At 40.0% G+C, this 17,011-nt stretch overlaps 2 protein-coding genes across 2 annotated transcripts in view; both read left to right on the forward strand.

Moving 5' to 3' along the window:
- The window catches only part of LOC118847055 (multiple epidermal growth factor-like domains protein 6), a 773,415-nt gene that overhangs the window by 710,771 nt on the left and 45,633 nt on the right, over positions 1-17,011 (forward strand). The window lies entirely within an intron of this gene.
- On the forward strand, positions 9,959-10,346 carry LOC118847627 (40S ribosomal protein S26-like). The gene has a single exon (XM_036756177.1). It carries the CDS (start codon positions 9,979-9,981, stop codon positions 10,324-10,326), a length of 348 nt encoding a protein of 115 aa, XP_036612072.1. The 5' UTR covers positions 9,959-9,978; the 3' UTR covers positions 10,327-10,346.

Genomic DNA, 17,011 nt, shown 5'->3' on the forward strand with positions numbered 1-17,011 from the left:
CACTAAGCCTCCATCATTTTATTCCATCCTCACAACGAATTTATGAGATGGGCAATACGGATAATTTTATTCCCATTTGACAAATGAGTAAACTGAGGGTCAGGGTGCTACAATATCTTCTTCAGGGTCACACAAGTAGCCAGTGCCAGAGGCAGGAGATGAGCCCAGATTTTCCAGATTTCAAGTTCACTGCTTTACCCACCATAGCCATGCAACCTGAAGTACATAGTAAAATATAGTATAATAAATATTAATTATATTGTATTTTGGGCAGCTAGGTGGTACAGTGGTTAGAGTGCCAGCCCTGGAGTCAGGAGGACTTGAGTTCAAATATGCGCTTAGACACTTACTAACTGTGTGACCCTGGGCAAGTCACTTAACCCTGTTTCCCTCAGTTTCTTCATCTAAAAGTGAGCTGGAGAAGGAAATGACAAACCACTCCAGTATCTTTTCCAAGAAAACCCCAAATGACATCACAGAGAGTCAACACAACTGAAAAAACTCAACAACATCGGTAACCTTGTGTTCCATTACTACATAAATAGGCCTTCTTTTATAAAACATTTTCCAGGGAGATTTTTGTTGTCATCATCATTACCATCACCATCACCACCCCATCATCACTATTATGATCATTATTAACACTGCCACCAAAATCACCACCACTATCTTTATTGTAACCAGTTATCTTTACCAGATTTTGATCATTCCTATCATTACCGCCATCTTTATCTTCATCATTTAGGAGCAGAATAGAAAATGAATCAAAATGGTGATTTTCTAGCATTTTCTAGTTAACTTTGCCTTAGTATGTGCTATATAGTAAATCTTTATAACCCAGTGTATGGTAATGTTTTCTGAAGAAAAGGACAAGAAAAGCTTTAGAAGATTCATTAAGATACAGGATCTGAGTCTAGGGATCTGGCAGCCCTGTGATACTCAGACCTAGTCAGACCACATCTTTATTATTATATTCAACTCAGGGTTCCAGGTTTTAGGAAGGATGTTGTTGAGCTTGAGAGTGTCCAGAAGAGGGCGCCTTACATGATAAATATCCTTGAAATTATGTAACGTATTGGTTGAAAGAATTAAATATGGCTAGTCCAGAGAACAATTAAGGGGGAACATGAGAGGTGTCTTCAAGTATGTGAAGGGCTATCATTAAAAAGAGGCATTGGATTTGTTCTTCCTGGCCCCAGGGAGAAGAACTGGGATCAATGAAACTGGGAAAAAAATTTCAGCTTGATAGAGGGAAAAAAAACCAAACAACAACAAAAAAAAAAAAAAAACACCTTCCTAACAGAAATATTCTAAAGTGCAATAGGCTGTCTTAGGAGGAAGCTGGCTTTCTCTAAATGGATTTCTTCAAGCAGTACCCAAACAACACTTTTTCAGGAACGTTTTAGAAGAGATTCTTATTCAGGTAACTTCCAGGATCTCTTCCAACTCTGATATGATTCTGCATCTAAGAAGGTGACAACACCTGGAAGAAAGATCTTGGCATCCTGGTGACATATCTGTCACCTCACTCAACAGTATGTATTGTGGCTGCAGAAACCAAATGTCCTGTAATGTAAGTTTTAACTGATTTGACTGATTAACTGCTTTGATTCACTCAACTTCAGTCTTCCTACATGAGCGACTCCTCCATTCTTCATGAAAATATATTGGATGTCAAAATGGCATCAGCAACTCCACTCCCTGTTTTCACTGCCAAGACAATTTGTAAATTCAGTTGCAGCAACATGTGCAAACCAGTTTGAAACTTTTGGCTAATACTCAAAATAGTTTGTGTGCATCAATGCAGTCTATTTCAAAATGTTGAAGGAGTCACTTTAGTTAAAATTCCTTTGACCTATTTTACTAGTCAATCAGAAGATTGCACTGGTTTTTATGTGATGTTAAGACTAGCCATAGTAATGTTATGATAAAGGTGATGTTGATGTGTGGATAGTGGCAATAATAGCAGGGATGAGGACAGTGAAGATTCTGATAAAAATGGGTTGGGGGCAATGAGGAGGAGGGGGAGAAAATGATGGTGATGGTGGTTGAGATGAAGATAAAGATGATAGTAGTAATGACTGGTGATGAGATAATCAAGAGGTGCTGGTGATGATAAAGATCTCATGATGATAATGATTGTGGTGATGACAAAGATGGTGATAGTGATTTTGATGGAAGCGCTGAAATAAAGATGGTAATAATGATAATGGGGGTGATGATGAGGATGGTGGTAATGATGATAAAGATGACAATGATGAAGGTGATGATAATGATCGTGATGAAAATGGTGATAATGATGATGAAGACGATATTGATGATGAAGGTGATTATATAATGAAGGTGATGATAGTGACGATGATGATGATAAATTTATTGATGGATGGTGGTAAAATTGTGGTGATGAAGATAAAGACAGTGGTGGGAGTGATGGTGATGATCATGATAATGGGGTTAATAGTGGTGATAGGGATTATGATAATGATGAGGTGGAGCTCACATGTTTATAGCTTTTTAAGGTTTACAAAACACATTTTTCATGGTAATACTGTGAAGCAAATAGCAAAGTAATATTGGTCTCACTTAAAGATGAGAAAACTGAGGTGTTAGTCCAACTCATATTTATATTATGTTGTAAAGTTTATAAAGCACTTTATAAATATTTAATTTTACCCTCACAACGACCCCAGGGCTATTATTGTTATTATTTTCTCAATTTACAGATGAAGAAACTGAGTCAAACAGAGGTTAAATGACTTTCCTAGGATCACACAGCTATTAAGTGTCTGAAGTTGAATTTTGAATTGGGTCTTCCTGACTCCACCTGGCTGCCTATAGGTATTACAAAGTGCCTACTTTGTGCCAAACAATATGCAAACAGAAGCAAAAACAAAAACAAAGAGCTGATTTTCTACTGGCTAGATAAGGTACACAGTTAAGTGAATATAAAGCACCTTAAAGATACATATAAAGTGATATCCATAGGAAGAGAGGGTTGATAACTAAGAGACCAGGAAAGACCAGGTGGTCAAAGAGAGTTGCTTGGAAAGAGATTAAGTGACATCTCAATATAAATGAACCTAAGTTTAGTTCAGGAAAGGAGGGAGGAAACAAGTATCCACCCATTACGTTCAGGGCACTGAGCTAAGCACTTTCCAAATGGTACTTCATCTGATCCTCAAAGCAAAGGAATCTAGTGATTTGGTGATGAATTGAACCGACACCATTAAGAAAGACAACTGGCTTGACCAGTTTTTTTCTTCTGTCTTGGACTTTCTCCTTGCCATTGGATAGCTTTGTGGCTAGAACTAACAGGTATGCCAAACCAAAGCAAAACACCTCATTTCTGCTGTTGTTGAGTTATTTCAAGTTGTGTCCAATTTTCTGTCACCCTATTTAGGGTTTTCTTGGCAAATATACTGAAGCGATTTGCCATTTCCTTCTCCAACTCATTTTATAAATAAGGCAACTGAGTCAGACAGGGTTAATGACTTGCCCAGGGTCACACAGCTACTAAGTGTCTGAGGCTGGATTTGGACTCATGTCTTCCTGACTCCAGGCCCTGACAATCTGTCTACTGTGCCACCTGACTGCCTTGAGGTCCCTGAAATTATACCTTCAACAGTCAGACTTCATCACATTCCTTGAGAAGAGTATTTACCCATGGTCCTACTATTCAGGACTGCATTCTTTTGCATCCCAACTAAACTTCCACCCAAGTACTGATACATTTCCCTATGTGTGTGTATGTATGTTTATATGTATGTATATGTACATACAAATGTGTGTATGTATGTATGTGTGTATCATCTTCTAAGTCTATCTTCCTCATATCTCTAGTTCTCCCAGTCTAGATCTGGGTTGATTCATATTTAAAGTCTCCCTGAAGGTGCTCTCCCCTCTTCAGTATGGAGCTGGAACAAGTTAGAAGACCTAGGTCTGAATCTCACCTATGCTGCTTTTGTAACATTGGGCAAGTCACTTAACCTCCCTGGGACTCAGTTTCCTCTTCTGTAAAATAATGAGTTTGGCTTGCATGGCCTCCAAAGTCCATTCCAGCTCTCAATATATGATCTATGATCCTAAACAATAGCTCAACCAAGACTATGCCTTAGACCTTCTCCTCCATGACGCCAGAGGTGGTTTCTCTCTTTACTCAGTTCTCATAGCACATTGTATAGCTCATATTCCTTTTTCCCCCATTCTACCCTGAATTATAGTTATTTGTCCATATGTCTGTAACTTGTATAAACAGTGGTAAACCGGATCTCCATTTGCACTCTCCCAAATGAATCTTAGGTCCTGATGTAAGGCTGTCTCATCTTCAAAGTTCTAGGGTTACCCCTTGAGGAGTTGGGGACGTGTCTCTTATGCCATACTTTTGAGCCCCCACCGATGTGCTTCCTTCAAGATTATCAGTTGAGAATCAATTTATTCAACCAGCTTTAAGTAGCTTTTAGAGCAGATTATTTACTAAGGTGCTCTAGTAAGAACAGTTAATACAAAATATCTCCCAAAAGGTCTGTGATACATGTTTCTACAAGTATATACAGAGTCTAGGGGAAAGTAAGCTCCAGCTTATAAAAATATATGTGGCAAAGGAGTAATTCACAGCTCCTGGTTGTTGTAATCTTTTCCCCCTCCCATCTATGGGAGGGCTGAAGAAGTTTCTCTTAGGCATGGTATAGTTTCCTTGATGGACTTCTTGTGGAATTGTGAATTGATGTCTAGTCTATTCTTTTTTTCATTTCCATCACCTAATCCATAGGTGTCCCTAGGACACTGATGAGAAGACAAGAAATCTGCCATCATCTGTACTCTTTGAAAAGTGAAAGGTATTCTTCCAGCCAAAGGCAAACTGTGGTCAGGGTGTAGAAATGAGGACAAAGCCAAGGCTTCTCCTCCTTCCCATCTCACCCCCAACAAGGTTGTTCTTTTTCAAGAAGTGGGCTGGTTTCATTTGGTTTTGTTTGTTTTACCGGAACACTACATTTACTTCAACTTTTTGAATGACTCATTTCTCAACTTGCATGATAATTTATAGATCGCTCATGTAATGTGACCAAATTTCTTTACCCTATCCAGCTCTCTTCCTTGGCAATGTCACTTCAATTCCAACTTTTGGGCTTTGTTTTTTGCACTTAGGCTAAATCCTATGGCTGTTTGAAACTCAAGTCTGTAATCGAGATTGATTTATTGTTTTCCCATGATTAAGATACCAAGACATCTTATCACTTACTTTAAATGAGATGGGGGGAGTAAATTAATCAGCCTCACCCTTACATGTCTTATCTCTTTTATAGGATTATAACCTCTGTGAAAGAGGAAAACATTTCTTATTCATCTTTTTATTCTTATCCAACAGCTAATGTAGTGCCTTGGGCCAAGGAGGTGATAAATAAGTATTTATTAAATTGAATGACACTTCAACCATATCTAAACCTGTTTCAAATACTCCTTCTTACACACATCCTATTTTTTATATGCTACATGTATATTTGAAGGGCAGTGAGCTTGTCTAGAGTGTGGAATGCCAGAGTTGGAATGAGAAAGACATGACTTAAGATCCTGGTTCAGATACCCACTAACTGTGTTATCCTGGGGAAGTCATTTAACATGTTCTTGCCTCACTGTTTGGACTAGATCTATGGTTCTATGGTTTTCTTTTGTTTATAGGATCGCTATAATCCGACAAAACAATTGATCCTATGATCCTGTTGTTCTCATTTCCAGCTGAGAAAACTTATTTTCCTCTTTAGATATGGTTTCCTTTCCCATGTTATGTAGTCATCATGCCTTTCTGGGCTTCATTTTTCCCAAAGGAAACATTAAAGGGTTAGATTGTACAATGTCTAAGGCCTCTTCAGACCTAAAATCTGTGACTATGATGATACTTGTATTTAATTAGTCGTGTGTGTGTGATATGCATGCACATATGCACACACAAGCACTCTCTCCATTTGTATGTACTGTTTCTAAATTTCATTTCAGGATCCACAGAAACACAAAATCACAGAATTTCAGAGATGAGGAGGACTTCATTGGCCACCTAAGAATGCCCTATGTCAAATACCTAAATGGTTGGCTGGTCTTTCTTTGAAGCCCTCCAGGCAGGAAGAAACCACTAAGTCCCAAGGGCAGCCCAATTTACTTTGGCATGGTTCTAACCGACGAAAAAAATGTTTTCCTTGATACCAACACTAAATTTGACTCCTTGCAATTTCTACCCTTTACTGGCAGTTCTACCTTCTGGAGCAAAGCAGAATATATCTATCCACAATTTGATGGAATATTCCTTTACTTATTTGGAACCAACCAACCTGTCCTTCCAAACCCCAAACCCCTCTTTCCATTTGCAAGCTAAATATCCTCAGTTGGACAACCCTATACCCATGAACTCACTTCACCATTCTGATTGTCTTCATCTGGACATTTTCCAGGTAATTGATGTGCTTCCTAAACCATGGTTCACAAACCTAAACAAGGTCTTATATGGCTCTGCTATTTACAATTTGTGTGATTTTATCCATGACAATTCTCTTCTCTGTACTTCCATTTCCTTATCTGTCAAAATTGGGAATTGGACTAGGCATCTCTTCTGGCTTCTATAAAGTATTCAGAGTTCTTTATGAGCCATAGACCATATGCTGGGGTTCAGTTACATTGATCAGGGGAGTAAAAGACAGAATGTTGTGTCCTGGACCCCTTTGGCAGTCTGGTTGATCTCTACTTCCAAGAATGATTTTAAATGCACAAATAAATTACATAGTATTACAAAGGAAACCAATCACACTGAAGTAGTTATCAATTTTTTAAAAGGTCACAGATCCCAGATTAAGAACCTCTAGAGTCAAGAAATAGTGTGAGCAAGGCAGAGTCTAAGAAGACAATTCTTTTATTCTTTCTTCAGTCTCCTGACTCTCGATGTAGTCCAGGATCATGTCGGATTTACAGGCTGTCCTATGACCCTGGTGACTCATACAGAGCTTTCACTTCACTCAAGTCCCTAATGTTGTATGTTTTGAGTTTGTGAATCTAAGTGATTCACCCGGAACAAGAAATTTGAGTTTTTGGATGCAGTATTTACTAAATGTGCCAAAGTTCTGTCACTTGGTAGAAGGTGAGATTTTATAAGGTTGCATCAGTCTGCCAGTCCCTATTGACTGAGTGTCTATTTTTACAAGGCACTGCGCAGCCCCAGGCTGTATGTTGGAATATCGATAAACATAAAACCTCATCCCTACTCTATTTGGGAAGATGAGATATATCTATGGCAAGTCAAATCAATAATAAAAAGGTTAAATCATAATATAAGACAACAGGGCAAGAAAGAAGGCAAGAAAGGATGTGATTCACTGCCAGATGAAGGGCATAGATTATAAATGCTGAGTTCAGAGGAAGGAGATACCACTGGGGCCTGGGGTGCTTTAGGACAGTGCCATGGAAGAGATGAGGAGTCTGGGGTCTGGAGTGCTTTAGGATGATGCCATGGGAGAGATGCTGAGTCTGGGGCCTGGAGTGTTTCAGGATGATGCCATGGAAGAGATGAGGAGTCTCAGGGGATTACTGTGATATGAATAGGAAAAAGCAGGGAGGGAGAGAAGGGAGTGAGGGGAGGGCATTCCAAAGAGAAGAAGAGGAGACCCAACCCAAATGGCAAGAGATAGGCTAGAAAATGGTGGGTTCAGAGTTCAATTTGATTGGAATAGAAGGTTCTTTCTTGCACAGGATGGTGGGAGATGAGGATGAGAAAGGCCCTGTAGGCTCTAATTACAGATGGCCTTGAAGACCAGATGAAGTAGTTAGTTAGACTTTATCCAATATCCATTAGGGAACCATTGAAAGCCATCAAATATTTTTGCATAATGGACTGACATAAAATACAGTCTTATAGGAAGAGTAGTGTCAGGGCACCCAGCAAGATGGCCCCAAAGGGCAGAGAGAACAACTCTGGGTAACCTGGGGTCAGTGACAGCAGCCATGACTTTGAGTGTCTTACGCTAAGGAAGTATAGCTCCTTTTTTCAAAAGTGTAAAACTTGCTTTGAATTCTTTGAATGTGGAATAGTATAATGAACACTAGATTAGTAGTCAAGGGACCTGGGTTCAAAATCAGGCTCTGCTACTTATCATTTGTGTGCTTTTAGCCAGGACAATTCCCTTCTTTGTTCCTTCACTTCCTTAGCCGTCAAAGAAGAAAGTTGAACTAGGCATCCCTTCTAGCTTGTGAAGTTCATCCAGATCTTGAACCAACAAGTTAGATATTTTCTATAAAGTGTTAAGGGCTCTTTATGAGGGATAGACCATATATTGGGATACAGTTATATCAATCAAGGGAGAATTTAAACCTTATACTTTGGCAATATTTTATTGCAATAAAGGAGAAATGTGATTCTTTTGTCTCGCCAATGACATTTTGGCAATTTACCATTGCTCACCCCAGTGGTCCCTGTGGCCAGACCTGCTTTCCTGTAGCCAGGAGAAATGGGGCCACATGATCAGCTGGAATATTTCTCCAGAAGCTTGGCCACAATCCACTCATGAATTCAGCAAGGCTGGGCTCTGAATGTCCTTGTCAAGGTGGCTCTTGCACGTGCTTGACTCACTATCTTCTTCATATGGTTCTGAAGCACCAGTTGCATTCCATGCTGAATCCGAGAGATATGGGAACAGAATTGTGTGATATCATGTTATGTACCAAGTAAGACGTTATCTGTGATGCACTTGAGACTTCCATGGCCAAGATGAAAAAGCTAGAATCATGTCTAAAAGTCAGGTTATGGATTCAAGAGGAAAAATATTCCATGGCTCCTATTGACAGGGAACTTATGAAATTATAATCCATTGATGTTAAAGCAGATATTAGAGCAAGTACATGGTGCCACCTGTGATGTGGCCTCCTAGGTCGATTCCAGGTTATAGGAAATGTCACAGTCCACTCAAGTCCAGCCAGGAACTTGCCTGCACCTAGGCTCTGGGAATGCAAAAGCAAAATTTTGGCTTTTAAAAAGTCCTTTATAAGCTAGTCTCCTCCTACCTTTCCCTTCTTCTTACACCTTTCTCCCTTTCATGTACTCTGTGATCCCCTGACACTGGCCTCTTTGCTGTTCTTCACACAAGATGCTCCATCTCCCAGTTCTGGGCATTTCCACTACTTCTCCCCTGTGCCTGGAATTCTCTCCTCTGCATCTCTGACTCTTCCTTCCTTCATTCAAGTCTCGGCTAGAATCCCACCTTTCCCAGTTCTCCCTCAGTGCTAGTGCTTTCCCTTGGCATTGTGTCCTGTTCATCCTGTATATACCTTGTCTTTCCATAGTTGTTTGTATATTGTCTAAACATTAGATTGTGAGCTCCTTGAGGGAAGGGACTTTTATTTGTTTATTTGTATTTATTTCTTTATTGCTTTTATATTTCTTTACTTAATATTTTAATACCTTCTTTAATATATTTGTTCATTTATTTATATCCCCAAGACTTAGCACAATGCCAGGCACAGAGTAGGCACTTAATAAATGTTTGTTGACATTACTTGACAGAATAAAATTTCCTATTCTCAAGGAACTTATATTCTATTGGGGTAAAAGTATAATATGTAAACAGAAAAAATGGCCTCTGTCAATTTTTCCCCCCTTAATTTCCCACTCCCCTCTGAGCCCTGCTCCCCCATCTCACTTTTGTCCACACCATGGGTCAGAATTGCTCTAAGCTTCCTGCCATTGGGAAAGACTTGGATGATGTAGGAGTAAAGAGGAGGTGCATCCTGGATAAAGGGGAGAATTTTGCAAAGATACAGAGGCAAGAAATGGAAATCCCCAAACAATTATTTTAATTGAATGTATTAGAAATGATTGATACTGGCATTTCTGGCTCTTAGCCAAGTACTGCTGGAAAAAATAAGAAAATCATCAGATTGGAGAGGATTTTCATTGAATTTCATTAAACTCTAATGTGATGCCTTTTTCGGTTCCTGGCTTCCAAGATGACCAAGAAGAGGAGGAACAACGGGCGCGCCAAGAAGGGCCGCGGCCACGTGCAGCCCATCCGTTGCACCAACTGCGCCCGCTACGTGCCGAAGGACAAGTCCATCAAGAAATTTGTAATCCGCAACATCGTGGAAGCTGCGGCCGTCAGGGACATCTCCGAGGCCAGCGTCTTCGACTCCTATGTGCTGCCCAAACTGTATGTGAAACTACATTACTGTGTGAGCTGCGCGATCCACAGCAAGGTAGTGAGGAATCGCTCCCGTGAGGCTCGGAAGGATCGGACGCCCCCGCCCCGATTCAGACCTGCAGGTGCTGCCCCCAGACCCCCTCCAAAGCCCATGTAAAGAGCTGTCCATCAACATTCCTGAACCGATCAGAGGAAAATAAAATGGTTGGTCTATCATAAAAAAAAAAAAAACTCTAATGTGATTCAGACTTAGTTGGGCAGCAATTTTATTTGCTTGATTTCAAAGAATAAGAAGTAAACACAGATGTTTGGTGCAGTGGTAAGACTGCTCCACCTCGAGTCAAAAACATGAGTTTGAATTCAGCATACATTTATGATGTACGTACTATGTGCTAGCCATTGGAAATTCAGAGGTTAAAAAGGAAATAAACTCTACCCTCAAGGAGCTTACCTTCTGTTGCTCTTCTGGGAACTCAAGCAAATAAGTTACTTATGTCTTTGCAGCATCAGCTTCTTCATCTGTTTTTAAAAAATGGTAGTAGATCTGGGAGCTGGGGGGAAGGGCAAATGTTGGAGTCAATTACCTGAAGGTCCTTCCTAGCTTTATATCCTAAGAACTAGAAGCTGCTTTGGGGGTGGTATTTGTGATTAACTTTTAGGGAAATGTGCTTGTGCCGTGTGATTGATTTAGGAAACGGTGTCCAAATGGTATAAGTCATGCTACGAGCCAAATAAAAATTCATCTAGTAGAGTAGAAATGTCTATTTTGAGGAGAGGTTCGATATGATCTCAGTGTCCTGGGATACTAACTTCTCGAGGACAGTGTATGGCACATAGTAGGCACTTCATAAATAGTTGTCAGATGATTGGTTCTTTTTTGTTTGTTTTTGTGTGCCTGGTGCTTAGAACTCAGTGAATACTTGTTGAATCATTGCATGACTTCTAAAGACAAAAGGGATTTTAAGTTAATAAGTCAAGTCAGCAAGCATTTATTGAGCACCTACTAAGCGCTAAGCTTTGTGTTAAATACTGGGAATACAAAGAAAGGCAAAAAACAATCATTGCTCTTAAGGAGCTCACATTTTAGTGAGAGAAACAACATGTAATGTGTCCTGAACAAACAACATAAGCACAGGTTAGTTTAGAGGGAATTATCAGAGGGACCTTTAAGGATCAGCAAGGCCTCATTCCATAGACAAGGAAACAGAGGGCCAGAAAGATGAAGCCACTAAAATGTAGCTCTTGGACCGCCAAATCCAGAGTTCTTCTCACTAAGTTCTTCTCTCTCTCTCTCTCTCTCTCTCTCTCTCTCTCTCTCTCTCACACACACACACACACACACACACACTCACATATGCATTAAGCCCATCTGTCCTAAGCAATTCTGCTTGCTTTCCCTAGACACTAAGAAGGTCGTTGTCTGCCTGGGTCAGAGGACAGTGCCTGTACGCAGTGGGCACTTAATAAATGGTGGTTGACTCAAATAGAATTGAAACCCGTGTGTCGGAACATTTCCAAAGATGAATTCCTTATTAGATTTCCATTGATGCTCTAATGGTTTGGAACATACAGAAAAGCTAGATTGTGTGGGCTGAATATGTCACTCCCTCCTATTTTTATCCTTTTGTAGGAAGGCTTTTTCACCTGGGTGCCATTAAAACTTTCAAAATGTGGCCTTAAAAAATCAAAAAGGTCTGCATATTTATTGTTATGATTACTGTTAGTGCCGCTACCTCCACTACCTCCTCCCCAACCTCACTTCTGTTAAGTAGCAATCTCTCCCTGGGATGTAGAATTATACTGCCTTGCAAGTAAGAGGTTTTAATGGTCCCTGTTCTGTAAACAGCCATTCCCACAGAAGTCCCTGCCCCTAAGGCCACATCCCTAAATATGGGAAATGGCTTAATCAATTATTATAATGGCATTTTGAACGTAAATTTGCTTTCAACAGAACTGCTTTCGCTACTTAACACAATATATCTCTTCCAAGCACAGGATTCTGTGGGTGCATTTACTGACCCAAGGCAAAGTCCAATATTCATATGACTTCTGCCACACAAAGTAGCATTGCACAAAAGAACAACATCAGTAGCTGGAAAGGATTTGGGCTAAATAAAGCCTGTAGTTTCCAAAGCTGGTCAAAGCCTCGGGGTGAAACATTTTTGTTTGTTTGTATGTTTTTCTACCTCACTTACCTGATGATCAAGGCCAGGACTTCAGCCAAGGCTGGGATTGTTCTACATCCATTCTCCACAATCAGAGGAACAGAGAGTATGGGGTTTGCTAACAACCTGGCAAACCAAGATCCAAGGTGATTTTAAAGAGTCAGAGCTTCAGGTGAATGTCGGAAGGAGATAGGGCTTCCCAGAGGCAGAGATGACAAGAAAGACCGTTCTACAGATGGGGGATGGCCAGTGATGAGGCACGGGAAAGATGTCACAGATGACATGTTTATAGTGAGCACCAACTAGGCCCATTGGTCCAGAATATACTGTGTGTGAGAGGGAGTGATTTTTTTTTAAATTTTATCATTTTTATTTAATATTTTAGTTTTTAACACTGATTTCCACAAGATTTTGAGTTACAAATTTTCTCCCCATTTCTACCCTCCCCCCCCACTCCAAGATGGCATATATTCTGATTGCCCCATTCCACAGTCAGCCTTTCCTTCTGTCACTCCACTCCCCCCCATCCCCTTTGCCCTTACTTTCTTGTAGGGCAATATAGATTTCTATGCCCATTTCCCTATACATCCTGTTTCCCAGCTGCATGCAAAAACAAGTTTTTTTGAGCATCTGCTTTTAAAAATTTGAGTTCCAAATTCTCTCCCCTCTTCCATTCTTACCCACCCTCCCTAGGAAGGCAAGCAATTCAACATAGGTCACACATGTATCATTATGTAAAACACTTCCACAATACTCATGTTGTGAAAGGCTAACTATATTTCCTTCCATCCTATCCCATCTCCCTTTATTCAATTTTCTCCTTTGACCCTGTCCCTTTTCAAAAGTGTTTGCTTTTGATTACCTCCTCCCCCTATCTGCCCTCCCTTCTGTCATCCCCTCTTTTTTATCCCCTTCCCCTTACTTTCCTGTGGAGTAAGATACTCAATTGAGTGTGCATGTTATTCCATCCTGAGGTCAAATCGGATGAAAGCAAGACTTACTCATTCTCCCGCACCTGCCCCCTTTTCCCTTCCAACAGAACTGCTTTTTCTTGCCACTTTTATATGAGATAATTTATCCCATTCTATCTCTCCCTTTCTCCCTCTCTCAATATATTGCTCTCTTACCCCTTAATTGTGTTTTATTTTTTAAATATCATCCCTTCATATTCAACTCACCCTGTGCCCTATATATATATATATATATATATATATACATATATATATATACATATATATATATGTATATATATATTCTCTTCAACTACCCTAATACTGAGAAAGGTCTCATGAATTACACACATCATCTTTCCATGTAGGAATGTAAACAAAACAGTTCAACTTTAGTCAGTCCCTTATGAATTCTCTTTCTTGTTTATCTTTTCATGCTTCTCTTGATTCTTGTATTTGAAAGTCAAATTTTCTATTCAGCTCTGGTCTTTTCTCTGAGAAAGCTTGAAAGTCCTCTGTTTTATTGAAAATCCATATTTTGCTTTGGAGCATGATACTCAGTTTTGCTGGGTAGGTGATTCTTGGTTTTAATCCTAGCTCCTTTGACCTCCAGAATATCATATTCCAAGACCTTTGATCCCTTAATGTAGAAGCTGCCAGATCTTGTGTTATCCTGATTGCATTTCCACAATATTTGAATTGTTTCTTACTGGCTGCTTGCAGTATTTTCTCCTCGACCTGGAAACTTTGGAATTTGGCGACGATATTCCTAGGAGTTTTCTTTTGGGGATCTTTTTCAAGAGGTAGCTTCTTTCAGTTTCTATTTTACCCTCTGGCTCTAGAATATCAGGGCACTTTTCCTTGATAATTTCTTGAAAGGTGATGTCTAGGCTCTTTTTTTATCATGGCTTTCAGGTAGTCCAATAATTTTTAAATTATCTCTCCTAGATCTATTCTCCAGGTCAGTGGATTTTCCAGCGATATATTTCACATTGTCCTCCATTTTTTCATTCCTTTGGTTCTGTTTTATAATATCTTGATTTCTCATAAAGTCACTAGCTTCCACTTGCTCCAATCTAATTTTTAAGGTGGTATTTTCTTCAGTGGTCTTTTGGACCTCCTTTTCCATTTGGCAAATTCTGCCTTTCAAGGCATTCTTCTCCTCTTTGGCTTTTTGGAGCTCTTTTGCCATTTGAGTTAGTCTATTCTTTAAGGTGTTATTTTCTTCAGTATTTTTTGGGTCTCCTTTAGCAAGTCATTGACTTGTTTTCGTGGTTTTCTTGCATCACTCTCATTTCTCTTCCCAATTTTTCCTCTACTTCTCTTACTTGCTTTTCCAAATCCTTTTTGAGCTCTTCCATGGCCTGAGACCAATTCATATTTTTCTTGGAGACTTTTAATGTAGCCTCTTTGACTTTGTTGACTTCTAGCTGTATGTTTTGATCTTCTTTGTCCCCAGAAAAGGAATCTAGAGTTTAAGTTTGAGTCTGAGTTGGAGTCTGAGTTTGCTTTTGCTGCCTGTTCATGTTCCCAGCCAACTACTTTATCCTTGAGCTTTTTGTCAGGGTATGACTGCTTGTAGAGTGGAGAGTCCTTTGTCTCAAGCTTTAGGGTCCAAGTGCTGCTGTTTTCAGAGCTACTTCTATGGCACCATCACCACAGGCTCTGTCACAGCAGCACTCCTCTTCCCCCAAGAACCACCAACCAGGACCACAATCCAGATCCAAGCAAGAGAACCTGCCTCTGTGCTCACAAAGCACCCCTTGCACTCCCACTCTGATCCACTGCTAGATTCCTCCTGCTGTGTGAGCCAGGGACTTTGGAAGCAGCTGACAATGGAGCTCTGGAAGCAGTCTCAGGAGCTTCCTGCTGCTGCCACCGCCACTGCTGCACCACCTCCACAACCCCCAGGGATGGGGCCAGACCAGTCTCAACTAGATTCCTCAGTTTCCCACTTACCTGCTCTTTGGCGTTTGTGGGTTGAGAAGCTTGGTAACTGCCACAGCTCAATGATTCGTGGCCCTAAGGCCTGTTCTGGCCAGCTGACTCTAGGTCTGGTCTGTCCTGGCATGGCCCATGCTGGGTTGCGCTCCACTCCCAGCACCATGCAATAGACCCTTCCCAGCAACCATCCAGGCTCTCCTGGACTGGAGACTTGTTTCCCTCTTGTATTTCATGGGTTCTGCAGCTGTAGAATTTGTTCAGAGACATTTTTTACAGTTGTTTGGAGGGATTCGGGGGAGAGCTTAAACAAGTCCCTGCTTTCCAGCCGCCATCTTGGCTCTTTCTCCAAAATGGGAGGGAGTGATTTTTTTATCCTCATGGAATATGTGTTTGAGTCAGATTGTGAAGTGTTTTATATGTCAAATAGAGGATTTTGTATTTTGTCTTAGAGGGGAAAAGGAACTACTGAATCTTCTTGAGCAGGGAAATGACAGTCAGATCTATTCTCTAAGGATGTTAATTTGTTTGCTTGCCTTCTCAATGAGGGAGGGTGGGTGGGTGAGGAGGGAGGAAGGAAGACAATGTGGAACTCAAGTTTTCAAAATGAATGTTAAAAATTGTTTTTACATGCAACTGTGAAATAAAATATATAGGTAAGGAGGTATAGAAATCTATCTTGCCCTCCAGAAAAATAGAAAGGAATGGGATAAGAGAAGAGGGGTTGTGGTAAAAGATTGGATGAAGGAGTAATCAGAATGCATGCCATCATAGGGGAGATATGGGGACAAAATTTGGAACTCAAAATCTTGTGGAAGTGAATGTTGAAAACTAAAAATAAATTAATTAAATTAATCCACTTTATATAAATTTATAATATATCTAAATGATATATTTATATATAATATATTAATATATAATGTATTATTATATATTAACTATCAAATGTCTTAATATAAAAATAAATAAATATTATTCTATAATAAACATATAAATTATTGATTAATTAAAAATATTAAATTGTCAGTTCCATGGAACATGGAGTGAAAAGGTAAGCAACCAGTTAGACAGCTATTGCAATAATCCTGGTGACAGAGAAGAAGGCCTGATGTAACATTGACAACAAGAGTAATTGGCATTTATATAGCACTTTACCAATATTGTCTCATTTTAGCCTCACAAAACCCTAAGTGCTGTTGTTAGCATCATTTGATAGATGAAGAAAGTTGAGGCAGACAGAGGTTACGTGACTTGTCCAAGGTCACACAGCCAGTAGTTGTCAACGGCTGGATTTGAACTCAGGTCTTTCCAACTTCAAGCCCAACACTTAATCCACTGTACTACCCAGCTGCATTTTGAGTGTAGGAAAGAGGACAGATGAAAGAAATGTCATCGAATTAGAATGGACAATATTTTTCAACTTATTGAATACTGAGTAAAAAGTAGAGGATGAGTCCTAGGTTGGAATTCTAGATGATTTGAAGAATAATGATCCCCTGGACTGAAACAGGAAAGTTAGGACAAGGGCGGGGGGGGGGGGGGTTGGTGTGGTCAGAGTTTAAATAACTACAACAGTTAGTTCTGTTTTCAACATATTGAGCTTGAGATGGCATCAGACATCTAGGTGGAAATGTCCTGTAGGCAGCCAGAGATACAGACTCATGCTAAGGAGAGACAGCATCTTCTACATAGCGATATATTTGAATCCTTGGGGGCTAATGAGAGCATAGGGAAAAAAAGGGAAAAAAATGGCTCATATTTCTCCTTGGCCACAGAATGCAGGACT

Source organism: Trichosurus vulpecula, chromosome 4 (assembly GCF_011100635.1).
Source record: "Trichosurus vulpecula isolate mTriVul1 chromosome 4, mTriVul1.pri, whole genome shotgun sequence".
Classification (NCBI taxonomy): Eukaryota; Metazoa; Chordata; class Mammalia; order Diprotodontia; family Phalangeridae; genus Trichosurus; species Trichosurus vulpecula.

Bases quoted from the DNA above. Each gene is read 5' to 3' on its own strand.
- LOC118847627 (XM_036756177.1), top strand. From the start codon at position 9,979: ATGACCAAGAAGAGGAGGAACAACGGGCGCGCCAAGAAGGGCCGCGGC.